Raw genomic sequence first — 26,718 nt, forward strand, 5'->3', positions numbered from 1 at the left:
CGGTTAATTTGCGTCATCGCTTTTGAAAGTCGCCTTCGTGTGCTATAATGGCTGCCGAAAGCGCAATAACGGCGGGGCGGTCTTTCGCTACTCAACGGAAGCGCTACACTAGCTTCTTGTGGCGCCGATAACGTTTTCGGGTTACGTTCACCTAGTTTTCATCATTAATGACAAGAGTCGCAACACTAATGTATTCGATAGAAAAGGTTGTCGTACAAGAATGTATCAATTCGCAATACATACGTCCTTTCCGATTGTCATATAATCAGGTAAACTAAGTCGACTCCCTTCATATGCACGGAAACACTACATGTGCGTAGCTGTTTTGACGTCTGTCAAAAAGTGGGATAAAGTCATGTTAGTTTAATTTCAATATTTATATTATTTTATTTGGTTGGCTGCAGTGAAACAATCAATGATGTACATCAGCCTGGTAGCAAACCTAGGGTCATATCTGCCAACTCTCACGCATTGGGCGTGAGACTCACGCAATCACCCCAAAGAAAAAATGAAAATGCGTGAGATTTTTGCCCCAATTTCCAGTTTTATATATACTATCATCGACACATTAATTGCCCCAAAACCAAATCTCAAGCATTGCCCCACTCTTGGGTTGGCAGGCCTGCCTAGGGTCGCCAGATGTCCTGTATTTGACAGGCAGGCTTGCCAATTCTAGAGTGGGGAAATGAGTGAGAGTCTATTTTGGGGGCAATGAACATGCGAGGATTTGATAAGTGGGGTAAATTTTCATAGCGTGTATAAACACCACAGCGAAAGATAATATAACTCCATATGGCTACTTGAAGATTGGGACAAAAAACAGGTTTGCTTGGGTAAAAGGGGCAATTGCGTGAGGCATGGTGCAGTTGTGTGTTTCTCACGCCCAATGCGTGAGAGTTGGCAGGCCTGTTGACAGGATTGTCCTGTTTTTGTCTGTGTCCTGTATTTGACCCTAACTGTCCTTTATTTGAGTTTCAAGTGAGCATTGTTTTTATCTGTAAACTATCTTCTATAAATGCATGTACACGTAATACATGTACAACAACGATTACAGCTGTATTGGCTATTGAGCCGACTGGAATATTATATAGGCTAATGATAACCATCGATGATTGATAGATAGGGTATATAATATAGGTATCTATCCATATAACAATAGCCAAACAAACAGCTGTAATTAGTGGAGAATTTCTCTTTTATCTATTGTGGAGTTGGCAATGAATAGAAGGGAAATTCCCCACCCCACTGATTCAAGAAAGTCCCAGCGAAATATGAAATTTTCAGCCACGGCCTACAATAAATTCGGGAGTTCATCAATCAGCATGTCTAAGGCAAGTTCTTTGACAGCTGAAGATCGTCGCAATACTTCGCCAAAGTAATCCAAGCGCTTGACAGTAAATAGCAAAACATGGGAAGAGAAATTCACGTGGATAAGGTCAGTAAGCAGAGATAAATACAAAGCGCGCTGCAGGCAACAAAGACTTCTCCGTTGCATCCGGAGGAGCAGCAGACCTTAAACAACATGAAGCAACCAAGTACCATAAGAGAAGTGTAAGCTCAACTAAGATAATCAGCCGTTGTCTGTTTTTGCTTCTAAAGAAAGCTCTAAGCAAAGTCAAATAACTGCTGCTGAGCTTACCAAAGTATTTCACACAGTGAAACATAGTTTGAGTTATAATTCATTGGACTGTGATATAAAACTTGATAAGGTTATATACTCTAAGAATGTTGTTGCAAAGCAGATATCTTGCGAACAAACAGCGGCTGAGGATATTGTCAAGAATGTGTTGGCACCATACAGTGTATGTGCAGCTGTGCAAAACCAAGAGATGGATTGCTGCCATTTTGTATTGCGAGTGATGCTACTAATAAAGGAAACCAAAAGAATTTTTTCAGTGATGCTGAGATGACATTCAATCTGTTTTATTGGATTTTTAATAAGACCCTAAAGGACCCAGAGGACTCTTATTCGTACAAAGCAATTCATTTTGCACTGGTATAAGGCATCTTAGGCTACCAACACATGCTTGACTTAAAGAATGATTTCAATCTAAGCCATGTGGATGAGGATGTATTGTATGAGGAGCATAGCAGTATCAGAAGAATTCCTTGGGATAACATCAAGTCCTTAAGCTCCCCAGCTGAGAAGTGGAGTTACATCTTGAATAGCACACCACTATTGCCTGAAACAACTAAGCTTTTATCATATATATTCTCCATACCAACCAGCAATGCCGGCCTAGAACATGTTTTTTTCGCTCATGACAGCCAAATGGACAAAAGAAAAAAACAGAGCATCAACTTTACTTATAAAATCAGAGCTGCAAGTGGCATGCTGTATGAAAATAGACTGCAAAGCATTTTATGCTGCTGCATTAAAACATGATGCATCATTGCTAAAGAAATGTAGACAATCAACAGAATATTGTGAGTAAGATTGAAGAGAAGAGGCAATGCATACTAAGTAAGGTCTAATATACATTACCCTACAGCATTATATGCATGTATGTCATTATTATATTAGTATATATATCATGTCATCATACCATGCAATTACCATATAACTCTATACAAGATGCTATACACTTTCAAATACAGAACTCACCATCAGCCACAATATGTCCTGTATTTTTTGTTTATTCATCTGGCAACCCTAAGCAAACCTCTTGTCACTTTGATGGATCTACCCCGGTAAAGCAGCATTAAGCTCAGCCACAGCTTGCAGTTATATATGCAATGCTACTTTAGTCGATTTACTAGAAAGTTTTGAATAACATTCATGCCTATTTTATTTCACCTCAAGCTATAAATGTTTTACTTTTAGCTACCGTAACTGAGCTCTGTGCTATTTGCTCATACAGCATATTTTCACAGTATGTGTATAAGTTTTTAATATCTGTTTTATTATAGTTTTGGTGAGGCCCATACTTATCCCTTTAATTGGCTATGCAACTGTTTACGATGAAATATAATTTAAAAATTAATTACGCCGATTCACAAAAATGACAAATTGCTTTGATAAGCACATTTCTGCGCAGCACCCTATCTCTGAATGACCATCGTAATACAGCAAGTACTATCCTAAATAAAGCAAAGATCCTAGCATTTATTGCTCAAAGTCAAGTCGCTTTAGTAGGGCCTCGTGACTGTTTCTAATAGCGGGCTATCATGATAGGTTTCAATAGTTTTTTTTATATCTTAGTATGGCAAAAGAGTGCCGAGACCAAGGCCGTCTGCCTAGCCGACTCTAAGGTCGATGACAGGACTGAGGCTCGGCTGCTGTTGAGGAGCCAAAAGGGAATTAAAAGCTTGCATTCTGCTGGGTTTGAACTCGTAAAGATCGCAACGGCGAGTTTCCATCCATGCATTTAGCCACCAAGCCACGCTGTTCCTACGATTATACTGCTCTTATGATGCACCGTATACCCTTTTCTCGATTGCACCCGCTAAATGACGTACTAATTGAAACTCTATGGACTCTATGAAACATGTTGCTTTTTTGTGAACTTCTATTTCCAGTTTTTCATAAGGTTAAATTGCTAAATCGGTAAGGACTAATACTTTTCATGCAGACAATCGTATTATCTCAAATAGGAATAGCCTCTACATCTCTCTCCATTCTCTCTTATTCAGTCAGACAAACACAGTCTAATATCTTATTTTTACATTTGTATCAGTATCGAGAGGTACCAGTATCGAGAGGTACCAGTATCGAGAGGTACCAGTATCGAGAGGTATCAGTATCGAGAGGTATCAGTATCGAGAGGTATCAGTATCGAGAGGTACCAGTATCGAGAGGTACCAGCATCGAGAGGTGCCAAGGTATTTAAAGTTTTGATGGATGGCTTCTGCTGGAAGTTTCTTTTTCAGTTCATATTATTGTATGATTACCTAATCATCTTTTATTGTAATCGTAACAAAACAGACTCAATGTAGCTATTACTTGCCAATTATTTCACATTTACATTTAAGCGTTTTTATAGCTGTTTTGTTTCTTAACTTATTTGACCTGCACAAGATTCTTTTCATGATGTGAAGTTTGAAAGTCAAAGTTTTTTGACAAAGTTTGAAAACCTTTGCAGTTGTCTTATTTTTCTCTCATTTTATTTAATCTGTACAAAAAACATTTCTCATGATATGAAGTTTGAAAGTTAGAATGGTAACTGTTGTTTTATGGTAAATAGAAATAATCTTTTGATCAACAAAGACTTATTACCTGGGCAACGCCGTACATTTATCTATTTCATATATATTATTCAAATACATATTTGTCTTATTGCTTTGCACTCGGTAGTACTGATTCGTTTGAAACAGTAAAGGAGACCAGCGGCTCTCTTCACATTAGTGACAAAACACCAGTTCTTTCTGTGCTGTCTATGTAGCTCCAACATTCAACTTATTTGCAGTAGCAACACTTTTTTTACTGAATGTCATTTGCATTGTATTCTAAGTTAACTTCCTCTAGAAGCAGCATTTCTAAAGTCTTCTTTTGTTGTCTTTTTTAAAGTAACAGGACTTTAGAAAGGCAACTCCTCGTGAGGAGGTTTGAATAGGCTACCAGGCCTAGTCGCCACTCTACTTTTGTCACTGTTGCTTTTGTTATTTTATCATTTAAATTGGCATCTTGCTCTAGAGTTGCTGCTGTAAACAAACATTGCTTCATTACTGACCAGACTCTAGATTTGTGCTGCAAATGTTGCTTCTTTACTGACAAGAGTGTGCTCATCTAAGAGAAAATGTGCCGAAACCCAGTTTTTGACTTTCTTTTTTATTCTAGCCAACAATGTTAGAAGTTTTGGTTCATAATGCCTAAAAGTGTCAAACAGCTAATGCATGGCACTCGGAAAAACTACACACTCTGAACATTTTGTCTTTCGAAAAATGTTTCAACTACTGATGGTTCATTACTATTTCATGATTCATAAGAACAGGCATTTCTTTTTGCATCCTATATCATTAGCTATAAGATTTTGGATAAGTGTATTCATATCATTGCATCTTCAATATTGATGATGCTAAGGATTTTAGTCAAACACCATTTTGGTAGGTCACCTGAAGTCATGCAGAACAAAAAGCCTTGTTCACTAACTTATGTTTGTTTTGTAGTGATGTTCTTATTTTGCGCAATTTACAAAAATTATATTGCATGTACTATCTGGTGGAGATCTGACTATTCCCTAACCCAAGCATGCCAGCTTTGTCTTTTTGAGAAAATTGTAGTATGGGTTTGATCCGAACTGGCTAGTGTTGATTATCCGTACAGTAGACGCTCCTATAACGTAAACTCTACATAACGTAAAAAAATTATGTGACGTTTTTGCTTCATTCTACGTAAAAAATTCCATATAACGTAAAGTGCCGAGTCTGGTGTGATCTCAAATTCAATTTGAGCGTTAATCTATCTTGTCGCACTGCAAAAAACAGCGTGCGTGTAGCGTTATGTATATTATATATATGTATACAATGTTAGCGACATTCTAGTTAAGTCTTCTAGTTAAGACATCCTCGATAAGTCGACAAAACAGAAAATGAATATCACTAGTTAGAGTATCGTCGAAAGTTATCTTTCATCCCAACCTTGATCCCTGCATACAGATAGATGATGAACAGGTAGTACTGCTGTTTTTGTAGTAAAAGTATTGGTTATTAGTTTTATTTTGCAGAATACAAAATTCTGTTGTCTAGAAAAAATAAACAAATAAATGTAAATGAACGTCGAAGATGTGCGTTCCCCATCAACTTATTGTAAAATTCGTACAAGTATGGTCTATAAAACCAGTGAGATTGATCAGAAAAAGGAACAAAGTTGTCAATGCAAACCAATAATACTGCAGTTACGGTACATCCCACTAATTAAAAAAGTCAAGTCAAGTTTTTTCCTTTTTGGATCACCAGAGGAGGTAAGTGTAGAAAGATCTAGGAACAGCAATTTGCATGTATTTTACTGCTCTTATAACTTAGCATAACGTAAACGTTCCTGGAACGGATTATTTATGTTGTAGGAGCGCCTACGGTGCTTATTTTAGTGCAGGTTTTACACCGATTTTTGCTTTAGGTGTTTTCATTTGCCAAGAAGATTTGGCTTTTCACAGCTTAACCTTTTTGAAATAAATCCCCCATCCCCTCAAACCAAGCGGAAGATATGGTAATGTATTGAATTACATAAAATTAGCTGGCGGGATAATCTTTACTTGAAAATTTGGACACCTAGACCAGTTTACAAGCGAGGTTTTTTCCCAGCCTAGTCATTCCTGCACGAGGTTAATATTTGACAAATCCATTGTAGCTTTTATAGTTGCTTTCAGTGTCTCATTTTCTCACATTTCATCGAGTTGAGTGCCTTTCAAAAAACTTCTTGTCCATATTGTGATTAGAGAACATTGTAACGCATTGCCTATAAGTGTTTATTTACCATGAGTATGAAAATTTCATTAGCCAAAGTTTGTTGACCTTCCTATGCATGGCTATGAACACCTGCCACTAAAACAAATCATTTGAAAGAGAAAAACTGGCAGTTTGAGCTTTGTTTTCATCTCAAACCCATCAACCAGGTCGTAGTCATACTTCTCAGTTTTTTTTTTGTTTTGTTTATAATTTCACAGCTTGTTATTTGATTTTTTTTTAGAAAACCGTTATGTTCATTAGACCTTTTAAACTATAAAGTGAGTATGTTCATTGTACCGTCTAAACCAGTGGTTCCCAACTACCTTGGAGCCATGGACCCCCTGAGCTCCTTATCTAAAAGTCATGGACCCTTTATAAACCTCATAATATAAGGTGTTTATAACAATGCATTGTAAATTGGCGTACATTATAAATTAGAATAATATAAGAGTCAGTAGATTTGACATGTTTCTATTTATTTTCTTATAAAAGCGGTGCTATACTAAATTGCTTTGACTTGTAATTTTCAGTAGTCAGTTTTTTAGTGGGATGGATTGTACTTCTTGTTTTTCACCAAATTTCCATTCTTTGGAGAAATCTTTGGCTGACAAAGCGCATCGCATGTCGTCTTCAAGTCTTAGTCGGTTTCGTTGTTTCGATTTGAGAACAACAATGGTGGAGAAAGCGAACTCGCATAAGTATGTAGACACAAATGGAAGCAGAGTTCGAAGGGAGTGTTTGGCTGTCTGTGGACATGAATGAATCATGGAAGGCCAAAATTCTTCAATGGTTTTATCTTCATAAACATCTTTGGCAGATGATTCATGCTGCAAATATATAAGTTCTGCCTGCAGCTCATCAGGCACGCTTTCAGCAAAACAGCGGAAAGGATTTCTGACAAGGCTCAGTTCTGATTCACACATCTCAGAATAATAGTGCTGAAACTCTGACTCCAAAGAATCTAAGTGAGATATAATATTACTTTGTTGTAATGATTCAGGCATTGAAATAGGCTTGATATCTTTGGGCACTAGAATCAAGGAAAGCGATTCAAACAGAAAATTACCTTGAGCTAACTTTTTCTTCCATAATTCAAGTTTGCATAGGAATGCTTTCAAGGCATTGGTGAACTTGACTATGTTTGCGTTTCTTCCTTGCATCTGGCAATTAAGTTTGTTAATTTGGTCTGATATGTCCGTCGAGTAGGCCAGATTAAGCAGCCAAACTTCATCCTTTGGCCATGTTTTGAATTCTGCTCTGTTGTTCTGTTCACAAAAGACGTTAATTTCTTCTCGTAGTTTGAATGTCCTTGCAGCTACGTTTCCTTTGGAAAGCCAACAAACATTTGTGTGATATAAAAGAACTTGATGCTCTGCTTCCATATCTTCGCATATTTCTTTAAACAATCTAGAATTTAGGCCTCAGGGACCTGCCTTTGATATAGTTTACTATGCGAATTACCTAATTTAGGATTGCTGAGAATTATTCAAAAAGGGTTTTAGCAGCCAAAGCTTGTCTGTGTATCATACAATGTACGTCTTTGACATCTAAAACTAGCTGTGTCATTCTTGCTTGGAAGTCAGAGCTAAATCCTAACATTGATGGAGCGCCATCTGTGCAGCAGCCGCATAAGTTTCCCCATGACAGCTTTTCAGTCTCGAAGAATTGTGAAACTTTGTCAAGAACGTCAGAGGCTCGTGTAGTTGTTTTGAGTGCACTGCAGAAAAAGAACTCCTCTTTGATGTTTCCATTGTTGACATATTTAACAAAGGCCAACAACTGAGCACATGATTCCACATATGTTAACTCATCAAGTTGAAAAGAAAACAATCTAAAAGGTGCCGTTCCAATTTCCTCTACCAACTGTTTCTTGATGTTTTCATCCATTCGGTTATTCGCCTTTGAATAGTGTTATTTGACAATGATATCACAGATATTTCTCTTTCGGCCACTTTACCAAGCACGAGCTCCACCATCTACTGAGCACAGGGCTTAATTAGCTGCTCCCCAATTGTATGAGGTTTTTTTTATGTTTTGCAATTTTTAATGCAACTGCATATGATGCTTCAACCATGTTGTCCTGGGCTACCTGAAAAGCTTAATCAGAAGAAAGCCTCATCTTCAAGGATGTTTCCTGTCGTTCAAACAATGTTCTGTCATGATTCACTAAATCAGGGTGTTGGGAACTTAGATGTAATTTTATCTTAGCAGGCTTCATGGAGTCGTTAGTCATTACTTTATGACAGATCACATACTGAGGTTTCTCTTCTTTACATTTTGTTGTTAAACAGGTAAACCCATAGTCTAAATATGGATTGTCATATTTTCTTGTTTTGCTGGCCATGCTAAAAATGTTTTAAAATTATATACATGTACATAACAACATAGAACAGCTTAAAATTTGAAATACCCATTATGCATTGTCATGCTACCACTGTCTTTGTTCTCTCACTGCTTAGTAAAATTAAATTACCATAAGCTATTGATCACGTGATCAAAGTCAAAATAACTTTACAACTTTTATAATTTACAACTTTTATGAACAATGGTGGTTATTTTACCAATCTGCTGGTTTCATTTTGTTGTTAAATAAATATAGTTGCCAAATGCTGTCACAGTTACGATCAGTCAGCTGCCATTAACAAGCATTCATGATATTAATAGTCGCCATAGTGAAATCACCCAAATTTGGTTTTAGATTTAGATTTTGAGTATGAAAACTACACTGCACATCTTTGCCCACTGTCCCATCTTATTGGCAAACAATGTGACAACGACGAAAGATTTTATCCTTTTATATTAGAGGTGGCGAAATATTAATTAAAAATTAGGGAAAAAGGCTGTTGTTCGGGTGATTTTTGGTAAATTATATTTAATATTTAGCATATACTAAGACTCCCTACAAATCTTAAAATTGGTAGAAATAGGTAAGTTGAAATGTTTTATTTTCCATGAATCTTAGTATATTTCAGCGATATATATATGTCGCTGAAATTGAAGAGGGAGAGAGAGAATTACATGTTTGCTGGTTTCAGGTTTTGCTGTTTTGTACTACTAACCAGAAATCAGTTACTATCCAGAGATTGAAGCACATAAGTGATAAAAGTCTAGACCCAAAAACCTAACAAGGCAACGTGACCACCCCGCGAGATTTGATTTAGCCTCGAAACCCAGGCTAGCACAATCCCAACAGAGCTTGATCATTAAACCCCGCCCATATGATAGTCTTCGCCTATTCTTTTAGGGTTTATATCATTGATCCAACCACTATAAGACAGGAATAGCTATTAATAACTAGCTAGAAAAAACAATACTGGCAACAGCCTGTGGACCCCCTCAAAACCTCCTGTGGACCCCCTCAAAACCTTCTGTGGACCCCCTCAAAACCTCCTGTGGACCCCCTCAAAACCTCCTGTGGACCCCCTCAAAACCTCCTGTGGACCCCCTCAAAACCTCCTGTGGACCCCTAGGGGTCCATGGACCACCAGTTGGGAACCACTGGTCTAAACTATGAAAAAGTTGTGGATCTCTACATGATTTTAGTCACTTTCGCATGGAAACATCTTAAACTATTAGAAATTCATTTCGAAACAACTTCAAACCCTTTTTATGGTAACTAGTCAAATCTCCTGAGTTACTCTTGTGAGTTGAAAGTTCCATAAAATTACGGCCATTTCGCACACTATTACTTGCTAGATTAGTCTGCTGTTTGGTATGCTGTGACCTTTTTGAAATTTAAGTTGTGATTTTCATGCAATAGTCAGTTTATAGGAGAGGTGTCACACATTGCACTTAACTACAAATCAGGCTGCTGGGAGATTAAAGCAACAAATATGAACTGACATGATCTTCAATGTTAAGGAGAACAAACATCAGTACCTTTAATAAATGTCCATGAGTGAATTAAAAGTTTATTCTGGCTGAAATTGGGCTGACAGTAGAATAAGTGTTGAGTCAGATTGTTAACATGGAGTAACATGGCTGCATAGAGTAAAAATAGTTTTTATAGCTACATGTATAATCTAGTAGCCTAAATCACCTTAAAGGTTATTGTGTTTTGTTTTATTACTCCTAAAGGACAAAATACAGTACTTGTTTCCTTCATACAAACAAGACGTTCGAATCAAGGGTGGCGTTGTATTTTTGAAACATCTCATCAGAATATTGAGAAAACAAGTTTAATCCTTCGACAGGTGAATCAAACGTCGCCCATAGTTTGCACTCACCTTCGGGTAGAGCGACATTAAGCCTTTAGGTGGAAGAAATTTGCTAACCTACCTCCAACTTGTCGTAGATTTCTGAATACATATGCACGGTAAAGCTGATACCAGTTGATATTTATTGATTGCAATTAACCTACAATGATCTTATAGCCTGTATAGGAATTTGTTGGAGCTTTCAAGTTTTTCATTTCATTCTGAATCTGAAGGCATATTTTTAAAACTATATTTAACATTGTTGCATAACAGCTTATTGCACTCATTGATATGTTTGCTACAGTCTGCAGCAAAAACTGGCTCTTTATGTGCAATCTCTTTATGTGGTTACGAGTGTCAATCCACTGCAAGCCGAGTTCATAGTATCGCAATGATGCTATCAAATAATATGCTATAAATTTGCAAATTTTCAAGTTACACAATACAATAATAATAATCTATCAAATGCTACAAATATGTATTCATAAACAGTGACATAGACCAACCATATTTATAATACATGCAAAAATTAACATTTTTAAAACAAAAATATTAGCAGCGTATGCTCGGTCAGTTGCGTTATGATTGTTTTCGTTTGGAGCCATTTCATATTCTTCTAGCTGTTCAATACCTTACGCTATGTCTTCTGACCTCAACTTCTCTTCTGCACAACTGAACTGGTTGATATTAGCATCCAAACAATTTTAGCAGTGTGAAACTTTCACGTCTTGCATTTCTGAATTCACTTACGTATACACATCTTGCACGAATAAAAAGAAATCGCGTGTAATCAAAATAGCCTCAAAATATGTAGCAGCACAGATTCCATCGTAAAAGCGCAAAGTTTTTTTTCTAAAAAAGGAACTACTATTAGCCTGATACAGTTATTCATTATTTCTATGGTGTTGCATTCAAAGTTTTAACGAAAAAACTGTAAAGACTTGGAGTTGGAAAACGTACTTCGATACGAGTAGAAACAACAAATGAAATAGTTATTATTGATGTAATCTATTCATTATTAGTATGATTTTGTGGTCACTTCTATTGATCACTTCTTATTATGGGTTCATAAAGATCAAGAATATCACATAGTATCGGTCAAATAGAAGTTATGTTCAATCATAGGATGATGCTCTATTTTTCAACCTTTCTCCCATAGTGGTGCTCAACTAGAGGTGGCGTTCAAATACAGATTTTACATTAAGTGTGTTATTTAATGGAAAGATGCCGGATGCAGCTCATAAACGCTGCATACCTGCTTGAAAACAACTTTCAAGGTTTAGGGTGCGACCTATACATGGTAGCGGCTTATACACAAGGATTTACGGTGATAAGCACATATAAAGCGCATATAGCTAAGAACATATAAAGTATCAGTGGGTTGCTTGAGACGAAACATTTGAGGTTCCTGAATTATTTACGTAGTGAGTCAATTTGCTAGCGAATTTAGTAGCCAATCAAAGAATTCCATTGGGTCAAATATAATGCATTAGGTAATACTTTAGGTAATAATATTTGCTGTGTTTTTGAAGCCTCAACTGAATTTGTTGAATTTGGCAAATGAGCTCTATAGAGAACTGCTGCATAATACAATTGTTTGCTTGGTCATTCAAACTAACTCATTGGTCATTCAAACTAACTACTTGGTCATTCAAACTAACTACTTGGTCATTCAAACTAACTACTTGGTCATTCAAACTAACTATTTGGTCATTCAAACTAACTACTTGGTCATTCAAACTAACTACTTGGTCATTCAAACTAACTACTTGGTCATTCAAACTAACTCCTCGGTTATTCAAACTAACTACTTGGTCATTCAAACTAACTATTTGGTCATTCAAACTAACTACTTGGTCATTCAAACTAACTACTTGGTCATTCAAACTAACTACTTGGTCATTCAAACTAACTACTTGGTCATTCAAACTAACTACTTGATCATTCAAACTAACTACTTGATCATTCAAACCAACATTTAGCTCATCTCTCTCTCCACAGTTCAGTTAAACTACCTGTTGCTATTATCTGCCGAAGGCCTTAATATGTTTCAAAATTTAGCCGCTGATGGTTGCTACCAAATTTGAGCATCAAATTTACGTTAGTATTTGAGGCCCTCAACAACATCACGCTGATAACAGACATGAATAACTAATCATACATGCCGAAAACATTTACTTATACTTCACCAATTTGGCCAAAATGTGTTTCTTTTGGGGAGAACTGAAATAAGTGCTGCAAGCCTATACTTTGTTTCGTTTCAGACAACCCTTTCCTTGCAAAAATCTAATAATCTGTAAACAGCTTTTCATCTCATGTCAAACCCGGTTTAATTATATACTAATTTATCACAAGTTACCGTAAAACCTCTATTTGAACGCCTTCTTTATTTGAACCCACCTGTAACAGGACGCCATGAAATTTGAAGGGTTTAAGAATACAGCGCTATCCTTTGATTAAACGTCACGTCTATTTGAATGCCAATTTGACATTCTTTGATCGTTACGAATAATAGAAAGTGATCAGTAAAAAAGTGTCTAAATATCATATAATAATGAGTCGGTTGCATCGGTAGCAATTAATTTGTTGTTGCTGTAGTGGTTACCCTGGTTTTAGTGGCGGTTTACCTAAGAAAATCAATCGTTACAATTATCGGAATTATGGATCCCACCTATTGTCTTCAGGTTTGTCCATTATGTGGTTTACAATCTGACCTCAATACTTGAACAAGGTTTGGTGAACGATGAAAATATTTTTCAGGAACACCATACAAGGTCATAGAAGCCATTGTAATGGCGTATTGAAGTCCACTTTCTAACACCAAAGCTTTATGGTTCTTTAAAACATTGAAAGTAACACCTGCAAAATGATTAATAACTGTGTCCATCTAATATGTTATTAATAACTGTGTCCATCTAATATGTTATTAATAACTGTGTCCATCTAATATGTTATTAATAACTGTGTCCATCTAATATGTTATTAATAACTGTGTCCATCTAATATGTTATTAATAACTGTGTCCATCTAATATGTTATTAATAACTGTGTCCATCTAATATGTTATGATCAAGTAGTTGCTTGTTTAACTTGGTCTAATACTCCCATGTCTATAAAAAACAGTTGAGCAAAATTGCTGATTAATGTCTTTTATGTACTACATGAAGGAGAGTGCAAAATATAGGCGACATTAGCATCGCTTTGTCCGTAAAAGGGTTAAACTTATCTTTCCAACATTCTGACAAGCTAGTTGAAAAATAATGCGCAGCTTTTTATGTGCGTTTCACTTCTAATAATCAAATAATGGTTTTACGGTTGCTGTCCATCAGTCATTCAATCAAAACTTGTTTTTTTGTTTTTATTTTCCAATGCTTATTATAGGATGGAAAACAGAAAAAGTGGGATTTAATGAAGTCACATGACAGGTATGAGTTAACATTATGTCTTTGGCTATTAATGATGTTATTTTTCCTAACTGGTGATTGTGTCTCTTAGCACTATAGTTATCAAGTTTATATCATTTAAAATAACTTTTTAAGCAACACCTTTAGCATTGCTCTTGTAAACATAAAATGTGTGGATCAGTTATTTTTCAATCACAATTACCAAATGTTGTTTTACTGTTTTGAGATTTGCCAATGTGGTGATTTTTTCAGTTGTGTAATTGTTGCTAGAATAAACTATAGTTGTCAAGGATCAATTCATAATGTGCGATTTCTTTGTTCTATAATTTTATATGCATCCATCTTGTAGCCATCTCCTGTTTTATGTAGTTTCTGATTACTTTTGTTGCCAATCATTTGGCTCTTTTACAATCGTTAGTTTAAGTATTCTATCTCTTGTTTTTCTTTCAGCGTAGCCATCCTTATTCATCATGTGGAAAGAGATTCCATGCTGTTCGTCCGCCAGTTCCGACCGGGTGAGTCATTCTCATTCAGGTACCTTAAAATGGTCTAATGATTTTAATTATAACTTTTGACTTCTTTCAGCAATGTTAATTTTGTTACATTTTTATTTGTGACTGTTGGATTGCCAACTTTATTTGTAAACAATTATCTTACATATTCTGCTGTGGCTGGACTCAAAATATTTGACTGACCTCATGTGGCCATCTTGGCTATTTTTATTTTCACAAATTTATTTTATATTTTCACAAAACAGGGTCAAATTTATTGACCTTGTGGTTTGAATATTGTTTTTAACCATCAGGGCATAATCTTTTTCTGACATGAGACCGCAGAAGCTCTGTACAACCTTCTGACAAACGGATACCAGGATGCCTCTGTAAAACCATTTGGCTGCAGGAGTGTTGCTTAATTATGGGGTACAAGAGCTCTATACAAAAATTAGATCAATAATCTTCTTTGCAACTATGAGCACTGAGGACCTGTGTTCAACTGTGAGTTCACAGCAGTTCTGCAGTCTTGAGACCCTATGAGTTGTGTTCAAGATTTGAAATCACAGAAGTTCTGTACAACTATGGGACCACTGGGGATTGTACAATCATAAGACTACAAAGGGTTCTATACGATCATGGGGCTGCTGGGGTTTGTACAATCATAAGACTACAAAGGGTTCTATACAATCATGGGGCGGCTGGGGTTTGTACAATCATAAGACTACAAAGGGTTCTATACGATCATGGGGCCACTGGGGTTTGTGAAATCATCGGGCTTAAGGGGGTTCCATCTGACCATGAGATCACTGGGGTTCTACACAATCGTGGAACCACATAGTCTCTGTGCAACCATGGAACCGCAAGAGTTTTGTGCAACAATGAGACCATACGAGCTCTGTGCAATCATAGGACCGTAGGGGTTCTGTATGCTTGTGAAACCATAGGGTGTTCACATGGTTCTACACAACCATTAGACATAAGAGGTTATTTCTATACATGTACAACCATTAGACATTAGAGGTTATTTCTATACATACAATCATTAGACATTAGAGGTTATTTCTGTATATACAATCATTAGACATTAGAGGTTATTTCTATATATACAATCATTAGACGTTAAAGGTTATTTCTATATATACAATCATTAGATATTAAAGGTTATTTCTATATATACAATCATTAGAGGTTATTTCTATATATACAATGATGGCGCCACCAGAGGGATGCTATACAATCATGAGACGTCGATGTGTAGTGAGACTAGTGATGTGTAGCATCACATTCATCTAGTGATGCGACACATTCACTAGATGAATCCCTGGCATTGCCCGGGTAATAAATATCTTTGCATAGGAAATTTTTTATTTAACATATAACAACAGGTACCATTCTAACTTTCAAATTTCATATCGAGAGAAAAGTGTTTTGTGCAGTTTAAATAAATTAAGAACGATTAAGAAAGTTTAGGAAGAATTAAGAAAAACGATGAAACAACTGTAAAGATTTCCAAACATTGTTAAACAACTGTAACTTCATATCATGAGGACAATGTTTCGGGCAGGTCAAATAAATTAAGAAACAAAATAAAACAACTAATAAAGTGTTTAAATGTAAATTGGAAATAATTAGCAAGTAATGGCTAAATTAAGTCCGTTCTGCTACGATTACAATAAAAGATGTTTTGGCAATAATACAATTAATATGAACTGAGAAAACAAAATAAAGTCCAAAATATGTTGAATTAATAATGACAGTTTGTGCATAGAAATGTGTGTGTGTGCGTGCGTGTATGTGTGTACCTCTCGATATAAATGTAAAAATGAGATATCGGACTGTCTTTGTCTGGTATTTTGTCTGATCGAACGGAGAGAGAATGTAGAGGCTATTCCTACTTGAGATAATACAATTGTCCATGTGAAAAATATTAGCCTTTACTGATTTAGCAAGCGGACCTTATGACAATTTGAAAATAGAGGTGTAATGCACATTGGAAATTAAAAGTGCCACATTTAAAAATTACAAATTAAAAAAATAGTTAATAGTAGCAAACTTAGTTTTTAAACAATTTTAAATAATGACAAATGCAAAAGGTAATATTAGTTAATAATCAAAAGTGCACATTTGGCGTGCACTTTTGCACCTTGTTCGTGTGCATACAGTATATGATGTTAAGGGCTGTATAGCGCAAAGGTTAAACGCGTGGTTTGAAACTTGCGGCTATGGATTGAACCACTGGGAATTCTGTAAAATCTTGGAGCCATGAAAGTTCTTTAAACATGGAACCAGGAGTTTGGTGTTGCATTCAAATGCATTTTAATCAGCATTGTACCTTGTTTTCTAGACCTCTTTGTAATTTTATTGACGGTGATGTTAACATCGAGCATAGAAAACCAATCTAATTTATATAGTTCATTGGATTCATCTGAATATGGTTTTCAATTTGCAGCCGTTTTCTTCAACAGAGCTTACAAGGTCAAGGATGGAATGATTGTGCCTCCTGTTGGTACAGCTATAGACGGAGATACTGATCTTGGTTTTACGTTAGAGCTCTGTGCAGGAATCGTCGATAAGGATAAGTCTCTCGAGGAGATTGCTGCTGAGGAGGTGCACGAAGAATGCGGTTTCAAAGTGCCGTGCGAGCAAATGAAAAAAGTTGCTGTGTTCCGGTTGGTCATTTTTATAACTTAATTTTGGCTTTTCTCCCACACTTGAGTTATTATTGCTAACCGATTATGCTTGAGGCAACTTAAGTTCTGCTCTGAACTGTAGCTTCGCTGCCAAGATGAGGGTGCATCCTGTGAATAGCAAGTTGTGCTATATCTAGCAGTCCATTAGATGTAACTGAGTTTGCTAAAGTTTCAGCAACTGTGGTAGGATTATGTGGTAGGATTATTTGATGGGATTATGTGATAGGATTATGGGGTAGGATTCTGTGGTAGGATTATGTGGTGGGATTATGTGATGGGATTATGTGGTGGGATTATGTGGTAGGATTATGTGGTGGGATTATGTGGTAGGATTATGTGGTAGAATTATGGATATATCTCAGACATTTTCACGCTCTTTGAAAGAGATTCTGATGACTTGAAGCCAATTAACATTGTAATTTATGACTATTGTTTTATCAAAGAATCAGTTGGTTTTCGCCTTACATGTTCTCTACAAATGTGGCTTGAAGGGTTTCTGTGCATCATTGGTTGAAATAGTTCAACCAAATATGTGTTTGGTCATAGCCAAACATCGTATGCCAAACAGCTAAGCACAACCTGGTCATAGCCTGATGCTTACAACTTTCAAAAGTTGTAAGCATCAGGCTATGACCAGGTTGTGCGTTCTGTCGTTCATCTAGTCATGTTATTATTGCTTGAATTTTATTGGTTTTCTACGTGCCCATGTTAATTTGATTGGTTTTCTACGTGCCCATGTTAATTTGATCGGTTTTCTACGTGCCCATGTTAATTGGATTGGTTTTTTACGTGCCCATGTTAAATTGCTTGGTTTTCTACGTGCCCGTGTTAATTTGATTGGTTTTCTACTACGTGCCCATGTTAATTTGATTGGTTTTCTACGTGCCCATGTTAATTTGATTGGTTTTCTTCGTGCCCATGTTAGTTTTTGCTTGCATGTAACTGGAAGGTGTAAAGTTCTCTCATACATGATCCATTAAAATGTTACCGTTGTCAAATTTCAAGATATTATCAAAAAGTATAGATATTTTTCTATCATTGGAGATTTTGCTTGTTGTTTCAGTTAATCTGCCAAAATGCTTCAAGATTGAAGTCCGTAGAACTTGATTACAGTTAAAATGCTCAGAAGAAAAAGAAGCGGCCGGACTTCTCCAAAAACAATGTCAGTAGTTGTGCACATTGTTTATAAGTGATGAATATACGGTCTCGTCAAGATCTGGTACTTACGGTCTCGTCAAGATCTGGTACTTACGGTCTCGTCAAGATCTGGTACTTACGGTCTCGTCAAGATCTGGTACTTACGGTCTTGTCAAGATCTGGTACTTACGGTCTCGTCAAGATCTGGTACTTACCGTCTCGTCAAGATCTGGTACTTACGGTCTCGTCAAGATCTGGTACTTACCGTCTCGTCAAGATCTGGTACTTACCGTCTCGTCAAGATCTGGTACTTACGGTCTCGTCAAGATCTGGTACTTACGGTCTCGTCAAGATCTGGTACTTACGGTCTCGTCAAGATCTGGTACTTACGGTCTCGTCAAGATCTGGTACTTACGGTCTCGTCAAGATCTGGTACTTACCGTCTCGTCAAGATCTGGTACTTACGGTCTCGTCAAGATCTGGTACTTACGGTCTCGTCAAGATCTGGTACTTACCGTCTCATCAAGCTTTGGTATTTATCGTAAAACCTCCAATTGAGTGCCATCTCTATTTGAACGCCACCACCCTGAGAGAAAGGTTGAAAAATACACCACCACTCCCCAATTAAACGCCACCTCCATTTGACGGCCCCTTTGACTATCTTTGATTTTTATGAGCCCATAATAACAAGTGATCAGTAGAGAAGTGTCCACAAAATTGGATTAATAATGAATCGTTTACTTCAATAACAATCAATTCTGTCGTTGTTCAATTCCAAAGCTTTTCATTTTTTTCATTAAAACTTTGAAAGCAACACCATAGAAATAATCAATAACGGTCTCAGGCTAGTAGTAGTTCTCTGTTTAACGCGGTCTTTCTACTTTTAAGTAGCCTACATATATAAAAGACCGGCTTCAATTTATGATGGTAAATCAACTTTCAAAGCAACGCTATAGAAATAATTGCTGTCAGGCTAATAGTGGTTCCTTGTTTAACGCATTCCTAATACTTCCAAGGACATGCATATGAAAACTGGTTTGCAAGTTTTGGACCAAAGGTTGCATTTAGCGAGCAAACTTTTATGCGTTGCATTAATGCTAATTGCAGCGTGTGAAAGTTATGCTCTGCCAAAGAATTGCTTGGTCGCTAATATCGATTAGTTCAGCAGTGCAGAAGAAGAGTTTAGGTCAGAAGATATTGTGGAAGGTATTGGACAACTAGAATATGTTTGTTCTATCGAAAGCAACAATCAGAATGCAGCTATCCGTGCAAACAATGGAAATACTTTTGTTTTAAAGGTTTACTCATAGAGTTATCTTCACCTAGACTGGTAACAACACGGGCTTTTTCGGTGCCAACAAGGAGCGTTTGGGCCACGCCTCTTTTTTGTGCTAGTCAATCGTAGTGATGAACTAGATCAATAACATCAGCCATGAGAATGGTTAAACAATGATCATGAATTTACACAGTTAAGATATTAATTATTGCTCATATTAAAGAAATGATGATTATAGTTTATTACTCTAATATATGCTTATTATTTAAAGCAATTCCATACCTACATGACTTGCAAAGATACTGAAATAGATAGTGTTAAGTAAGTGAGTTAATGCAATCAGTTACTCATATATAAAATAGATAGCCATACTGGGGTTGTATTAAATTTGTGTGATGGGAAGCCAATCGACTGCCATCAACTATGAGCTGTACTGCCCGGCGTTGTCCGAGTAATAAAAAAGTCTTTGGACAGAAAATTTATTTTTATATAACATTTACCATTCTAACTTTTAAACTTCATATCATGAGAAAATATTTTTAGCAGTTCAAATGAATTAAGAGGAAAAAGAAAACAACTGTAAAGGTTTTCAAGCTTTTGCAAACAACTACAACTTTTAAATTTCATATCATGAAAGAAGTCTTTTGTTGAAATATATTAGGAAGAAAAATAAAACTGTAAATGTGTTTAAATGTAAAATAGCTCGCAAGTAATGGCTAAATATAATCTGTTTAGCTATGATTACAATAAAAAATTATTTAATAAATAAATAAAGTAATAAAAAAGTCTATTTTATTTTTATATAATTATAATTTAGTATAATTAAGTATAATTATTTAACATATAACAACATTTGCCACTCAAACGTTCAAACTTTTTGCTTTTTTACATTAAGCAAGGATATCCACTAACTAGTGGACATCTTTGCTTTAAGCTAGTCTATGTATTTGATTGATATGTAATGAAATATAATATTACATGCAAGGGCTTTTTGTGGACTGTGGTGTCAATGAATCGCTCTATCACCATACAATGTCAATACTTTCAGTTGATGGCAGTCGATTAGCTTCCCATCACACCAATGTAATACAACCCCAGTATGACTATCTTATGTGAGAGTAACTGATTGCATTAACTCACTTAACACTATTTATTCAGTGCCTTTGCAAGTCATGTAGGTTTTGAATTGCTTTAAATAATAAGCATATATTAGAGTGATAAACTATAATCATCATTTTTTAATATGAGCATTAATTACTATCTTACTGTGAAAATTCATGATCCTTGTTTAACCATTCTCATGGCTGATGTTATTGATCTAGTCAATCACTACGGTTGACTAGCACAAAAAAGGGGCGTGGCCTAAACGCTCCTTGTTGGCACCGGAAACACTCGTGTTGTTGAAGGCACTGTTATCACTCTAAGGGGAGATAGCTCTATGGATTTACTTGCAACAAAATTCACATTGCAATTATTTGGTATCAAAAGGTTCACCCTGTTTTACTCTGCTGTGCTGTAGGAGCAAAATATGTGGAAATGGGATTACAAGCTCTTGAAAGCTCAAAACGAACAGATAATTGCAGCCATCACAAAAACGCCGTAGTTTGGAATCTCTTTATTTCAATGACGTACTCAAATGTCATGGTTATTGTTTTGACACGTGATGTCATCACGTGAAATAAAAGGCTCAATATAAAACGTCTCATAGCACTAGTTTATGATGAAAAGTTTGGGTTCTACTGAAAAGCCCGTGTCAAATATAGATGCTCACCACTTTACAGTTGCTTTTCGACTTGTCTCATCATCTAGTCGTAATCTGATCATGTGACCCATACTTCTTGCTAAATAGCGCGAACAATTTATGCAACATTTTTTGATTATCACAGGTGACCAACAAGTTCCTCATGGTTATCAGAGGATGGTATGCACTCCTTTGAGCTAAGGTTTAAAAATTAAACAAATTTTTATGGTAGGTTTTGAGATATCGGTGCTCAAAGTGACAGCATGATGATGAAATAGACGCATAATGACAATAGACATGGTTTCGTTGAATGCGTGAAGTATATTTGTAAAAATATTTCGACGAATGAGGTTGCATGAAAGTGTAAACAGAAAACCATCGTGTTCAACTAAGTCCCATTTGAGCCGTTTTGTAAAGAAATTCCAATCTATGGCGTTTCTAAGTTGGCTGCGATTAACTGTTCGTTTTTGAGCTTTTAAGAGCTTGTAATCACATTTCCACATATTTTGCACCTACAGCACAGCAGAGTAAGACATGGTGAATCTTTTGATACCAAATAACTTTAATGTGAAATTTGTTGCAAGTCAACTTTTAAAAACGTAAATCTTTGTTTCTGCGTGTAATATAAGTATGGTTCGTTTATGTCACTTGTTCATAAATATATATATATATATATATATTTGTATCATTTGATAGATTATTATTGTATAACTTATAAATATGTAGATTTATAGCTTGTTATTTAATAGCATCCTTGTGGCTATCTTAACACGGCTTACAATGGATCGATGCTCATAACTCCACTTCTATGGCGCTTAGAAAACTCCAGTTTTGGTTGCAAACTGTAGCAAACATATCAGTGAGTGCAATGAGCTTTTATTCAGCAATGTTAATTATAGATATAAAATGAAGATTGGTTTTCAAGTTTAAAATAAAATAGTAAAAATTGAAAATGTCAACAAATTGCAAAGAAGGGCACAGGCTATTATAATATCATCGCATGTCAATTGCAAGCAATAGATATCAACTAGTAGAGCAATATATATCAACTAGTAGAGCAATATATATCAACTAGTAGAGCAATAGATATCAACTAGTAGAGCAATAGATATCAACTAGTTGAGCAATATATATCAACTAGTAGAGCTATAGATATCAACTAGTAGAGCAATAGATATCAACTAGTAGAGCAATAGATATCAACTAGTAGAGCTATAGATATCAACTAGTAGAGCAATAGATATCAACTAGTTGAGCAATAGATATCAACTAGTAGAGCTATAGATATCAACTAGTAGAGCAATAGATATCAACTAGTAGAGCTATAGATATCAACTAGTAGAGCAATAGATATCAACTAGTAGAGCAATAGATATCAACTAGTAGAGCAATAGATATCAACTAGTTGAGCAATAAATATCAACTAGTAGAGCAATAGATATCAACTAGTTGAGCAATAGATATCAACTAGTAGAGCTATAGATATCAACTAGTTGAGCAATAAATATCAACTAGTAGAGCAATAGATATCAACTAGTAGAGCAATAGATATCAACTAGTAGAGCTATAGATATCAACTAGTTGAGCAATAAATATCAACTAGTAGAGCAATAGATATCAACTAGTAGAGCAATAGATATCAACTAGTAGAGCAATAGATATCAACTAGTAGAGCTATAGATATCAACTAGTTGAGCAATAAATATCAACTAGTAGAGCAATAGATATCAACTAGTAGAGCAATAGATATCAACTAGTAGAGCAATAGATATCAACTAGTAGAGCTATAGATATCAACTAGTAGAGCTATAGATACCAACTAGTAGACCTATAGATATCAACTAGTAGAGCCATTTCTTGATTATATTAGGCCTATGTTTCTCGATGCACAATGATTAAGAGATCTTTGACAAGTTGGAGGTAAATGAGCAGATTTATTGCATCTAAAAGATTTAATATCGCTTCACCAAAAAAAAAGCAACATTCGCTTCGCTCGTAATAGGGCTGAATTTATATTCCAAAAATTCTGACAAGCTATTTTTGAAAAATAGACAGCCATTTTTTGAAAAATACACCGCCTATTTGAATGCCACCTCCAATTGACCGCCACTATAGAGGAAAGGTTGAAAAGTAGAGGGCCATGTTTACACAGCATTTTGAGGAAAACAATGGGACAAATTTTAACCAACCTTTCTTTGAATAATTGAAAACGTTTTTAGCAATGTATTTGAGGCTATGTTTGCAGATTTATTCAAACTATTATGAGCCAAAAAAGAATATATGTCAATAGATATAAATGTAGATAAGTCGCAGTGTGTCGCGTCTCCTGTAACACTGCGATATAAATGTAATAGCCGATGTCATAACGAGAGGGACAAACAGGAAGTTCAACTATCGATGTCATTTTTAGAGAGCTTTTTTTCTTTTCAGTCTTTTAACCTCAATCAAGTTTTTTCAATTTTAATCTTGAAATGGTTGTTCAAGATTAAAACAGTCAGATCGCCTCAAACATCATTTGAACAAAATCTCAAATGATAGAAAAATATTTATACTTTCTAATAAAATCTTTTAAAATTTGGTGTAAGTGACCCTTTGAAACTGTGCAAAGCTTAGCACCAATTAACCATTTCATTTTCCATCTCAATTTAATCATATTTGAAATTAAATTTATATGGAGATTAATTGGCCACTTTTATTAAACACTACGCATAGCCTATATACAATAAGCAACTTAATAGCCTAAGTTTTCATCCGTTATTTCAGCTGGCGGTGGATTACTGGCTAATAAAATTTAAAGTTGATGACGAGGTTTTAGAGGCTACAGTCAATGTTTCTGTTAAAGAATACCAGATGAACCGTTTAAAGATACAAAAACGAATATCATGAAGGAGCTAGAGCTCGCAAGTTTCAAGGTGCTTCCTGTTGAATTTTCTGCCAGTCTCCACTGTTTATTTCTCATTTGTTATATGTTGGAATTATTTTGGACTCACTTGTAGAACAGGTCTTGGAACTACCGGTTCTGAACAAACCCTTTTCTACACTGAAGTTACTGAGGCTATGAGGGATACAATGGGAGGAGGTAATCCAAGCGAGCTCGAGATGATAGAAACAGTTGAAGTACCGTTGGCTCGCCTAAGGGATGTCGTGTTTGATGAAAACCTGTCTAAAGCTTCAGGCTTTGCCTTCGCTATCATGTGGTTTCTCAAAGAGCGGTATCGACCTCGAATTGTTGAAGTCTTTTATAGAAATACGCTTGAGATTGGATTGATATCGTCAGGTATCAGTTTGGTGGCCGTGCTCACATCTCTTGCTATATGGCGGCTTCTCACATAGTCATATGTAACATTTCGTGCCATTCATTAATATACCTTTGTAAGTGCTTTCTATTACGCTTTAAAGATGAGCTCACACAAAATTTTAGCTAATTTAAAGCAGTCACACGAAAAATAGGTCTGAAATGACATCACTAGTTGCTATTATTGTTATAGTTAATATTGGCTATTGCGTTCAAGTGGCAGCATTATACAATTTTATTCTGTTGGTCTCTTTGCAACTACAGACGTCATAATCACACTTTTTCTCGGTCTGACCTTTTTAACCGCAATCATGTTTTGTCGATTTTAATCTTGAAACATCCTTGCAGTCAGATCGCCTCAAACATCAATAACAATCGCCAGTGATAGAAAAATACCGATACTTGCTGATGAAATTTACCAAAATCTTGTGAAAGTTTATCTTTAATATCATAATGGAGTGGTTTGCTTAATGCTTTTGCACTATCAGCTAGAATATTATATTGAATGTAAAATTCACTCTGCACAGCTAGGGAATACCTCGAGACCACCCAAGTTCTTGCGATTGTCTTGACTATTATGAAGACTTGAGTCTTGGTGAATGAACTATCTGGAGCTTAAACCATAACTGTCACGTACAATTTTTATCGTAATTTCTAAGTAAATCAGACACGCCGATTCCGATTTTGTACTCAAAATAAAGATTGGTTCACTAACCTTCAAAGTCATTAAGGCTTTTTTAAAGCGTTTCAATATCTGTCTCTAAAGCAACACAATCGACATAACATGCTCCGCCCCGAAATATGTGGCGAAACCTAGCTTTTTCAGGAACGGAAGTTAAGGATGTTTAGTTTGATTTAGAATAATAGAGATGGGTGTCTTAAAACCCATTATTAACTAAATCCAGTCTGTAAAATAATCTGTCTTTTATGAAAGGTATATAAACTATTTAAAAATGCTCATAGCTTGTTACATGATGTTTAAATAGGCTGAACGGCGAGAAAAATGAGCTCAAAAAAGCGCGATTTTATCACAAGCTAGCGTTTTTATTGCGCTTTTTTGAGCTCATTTTTAAATATGCAATGTTACATAGCTTATTTACCTTTCATATAAGACTGAAATTATTTTTTAAGGCTGAATTTAAATAATAATGGCTTTTAAAACATCCATCTATATTATTCTAAGTTGGTCTAAACATTCCTAACTTCCGTTCCTATCTTGTTGTTTTCGAGACCGATATTAAAATGCTGTAAAAAAGCCTTCAATATTCTGAAAGTTAGTGGACCAATCTTTATTTTGAGTACAAAATCGAAATCAGCGTGTCTGATTTACCTAGTAAATACAATAAAAGTTGTATGTGGCAGTTATGGTTTAAGACGTACATAAAGAGTTATTTAGAAGGAATATGTACTTTTCACTACCATAACTTACACGGATGTAGCCATCTATATTTTATTTTCTTTTTGAGCAAATTCATGGAATCTGTATTCAGGGTTGTTCATTTCTGTGGATATTATTATTACTATTGTTGTCTCTAGATAGCTGGATATATATAGATAGCATATTTATGTTAAAAAATTGCTAAATCTTTAAATATAGCCAATTCTATTATCTCGCTGATATGATTTTTAATTATTTGTATCTTGTAAAAGAGTGACGTACAGACATTGGTTTATAAGCATTTCTTGTCCTCATCTCTTCAGCAGTCGTCACAAGTTGTTTTGTTTTGCGTGTGATATCCTCATGATCATTTATTTTGTTTTTTAATATTTCACCAGCTAGACTGACGCTGATTGTCACTAGAAAATTTAATAAATGGACTTGTTTCTCATTGATGTTTCTTACTGTACATAACGATAAAAGGGAAACAACTTCAAGGCATTCGTAAGCCAGCAGCTTCTAAGTATTGGAGTGTATATATGTTTGCAACACTTGGCTAAGATAAGATGTGGTACACCTTATGAGCAGTAGGTACATTTTTTTGCAAAATATGCAAATTTTCTATATATTTGATGCCTGTGTAAAAATACCTAATACAAGCGCAAGGTATAATGAAACTCTGAGAGCAACTAGAGTTTATTGTTGTTATGAAAGTAGCCAACA

General features: G+C 35.6%; 1 protein-coding gene across 4 annotated transcripts; it reads left to right on the top strand.

The window, feature by feature from the left end:
* Positions 1 to 54: 54 nt before the first annotated feature.
* On the top strand, positions 55 to 26,446 carry LOC137396245 (uridine diphosphate glucose pyrophosphatase NUDT14-like). Of its 4 annotated transcripts, XM_068082430.1 has the most exons (6): positions 175 to 269; positions 13,197 to 13,264; positions 13,962 to 14,005; positions 14,435 to 14,499; positions 16,928 to 17,147; positions 24,319 to 26,446. In XM_068082430.1, the coding sequence occupies exons 2-6, from the start codon at positions 13,241 to 13,243 to the stop codon at positions 24,653 to 24,655; spliced, it is 690 nt and encodes a 229-aa protein (XP_067938531.1). In that variant the 5' UTR covers positions 175 to 269; positions 13,197 to 13,240; the 3' UTR covers positions 24,656 to 26,446. The 4 variants fall into 4 exon arrangements, with proteins under 4 accessions (XP_067938530.1, XP_067938531.1, XP_067938532.1 ...); XM_068082429.1 differs by lacking the exon at positions 13,197 to 13,264 and having other exon boundaries at positions 55 to 269; XM_068082431.1 differs by lacking the exon at positions 13,197 to 13,264 and having other exon boundaries at positions 269 to 357.
* Positions 26,447 to 26,718: the final 272 nt, after the last annotated feature.

This window comes from Watersipora subatra, chromosome 5 (assembly GCF_963576615.1).
Source record: "Watersipora subatra chromosome 5, tzWatSuba1.1, whole genome shotgun sequence".
NCBI classification, from domain to species: domain Eukaryota; kingdom Metazoa; phylum Bryozoa; class Gymnolaemata; order Cheilostomatida; family Watersiporidae; genus Watersipora; species Watersipora subatra.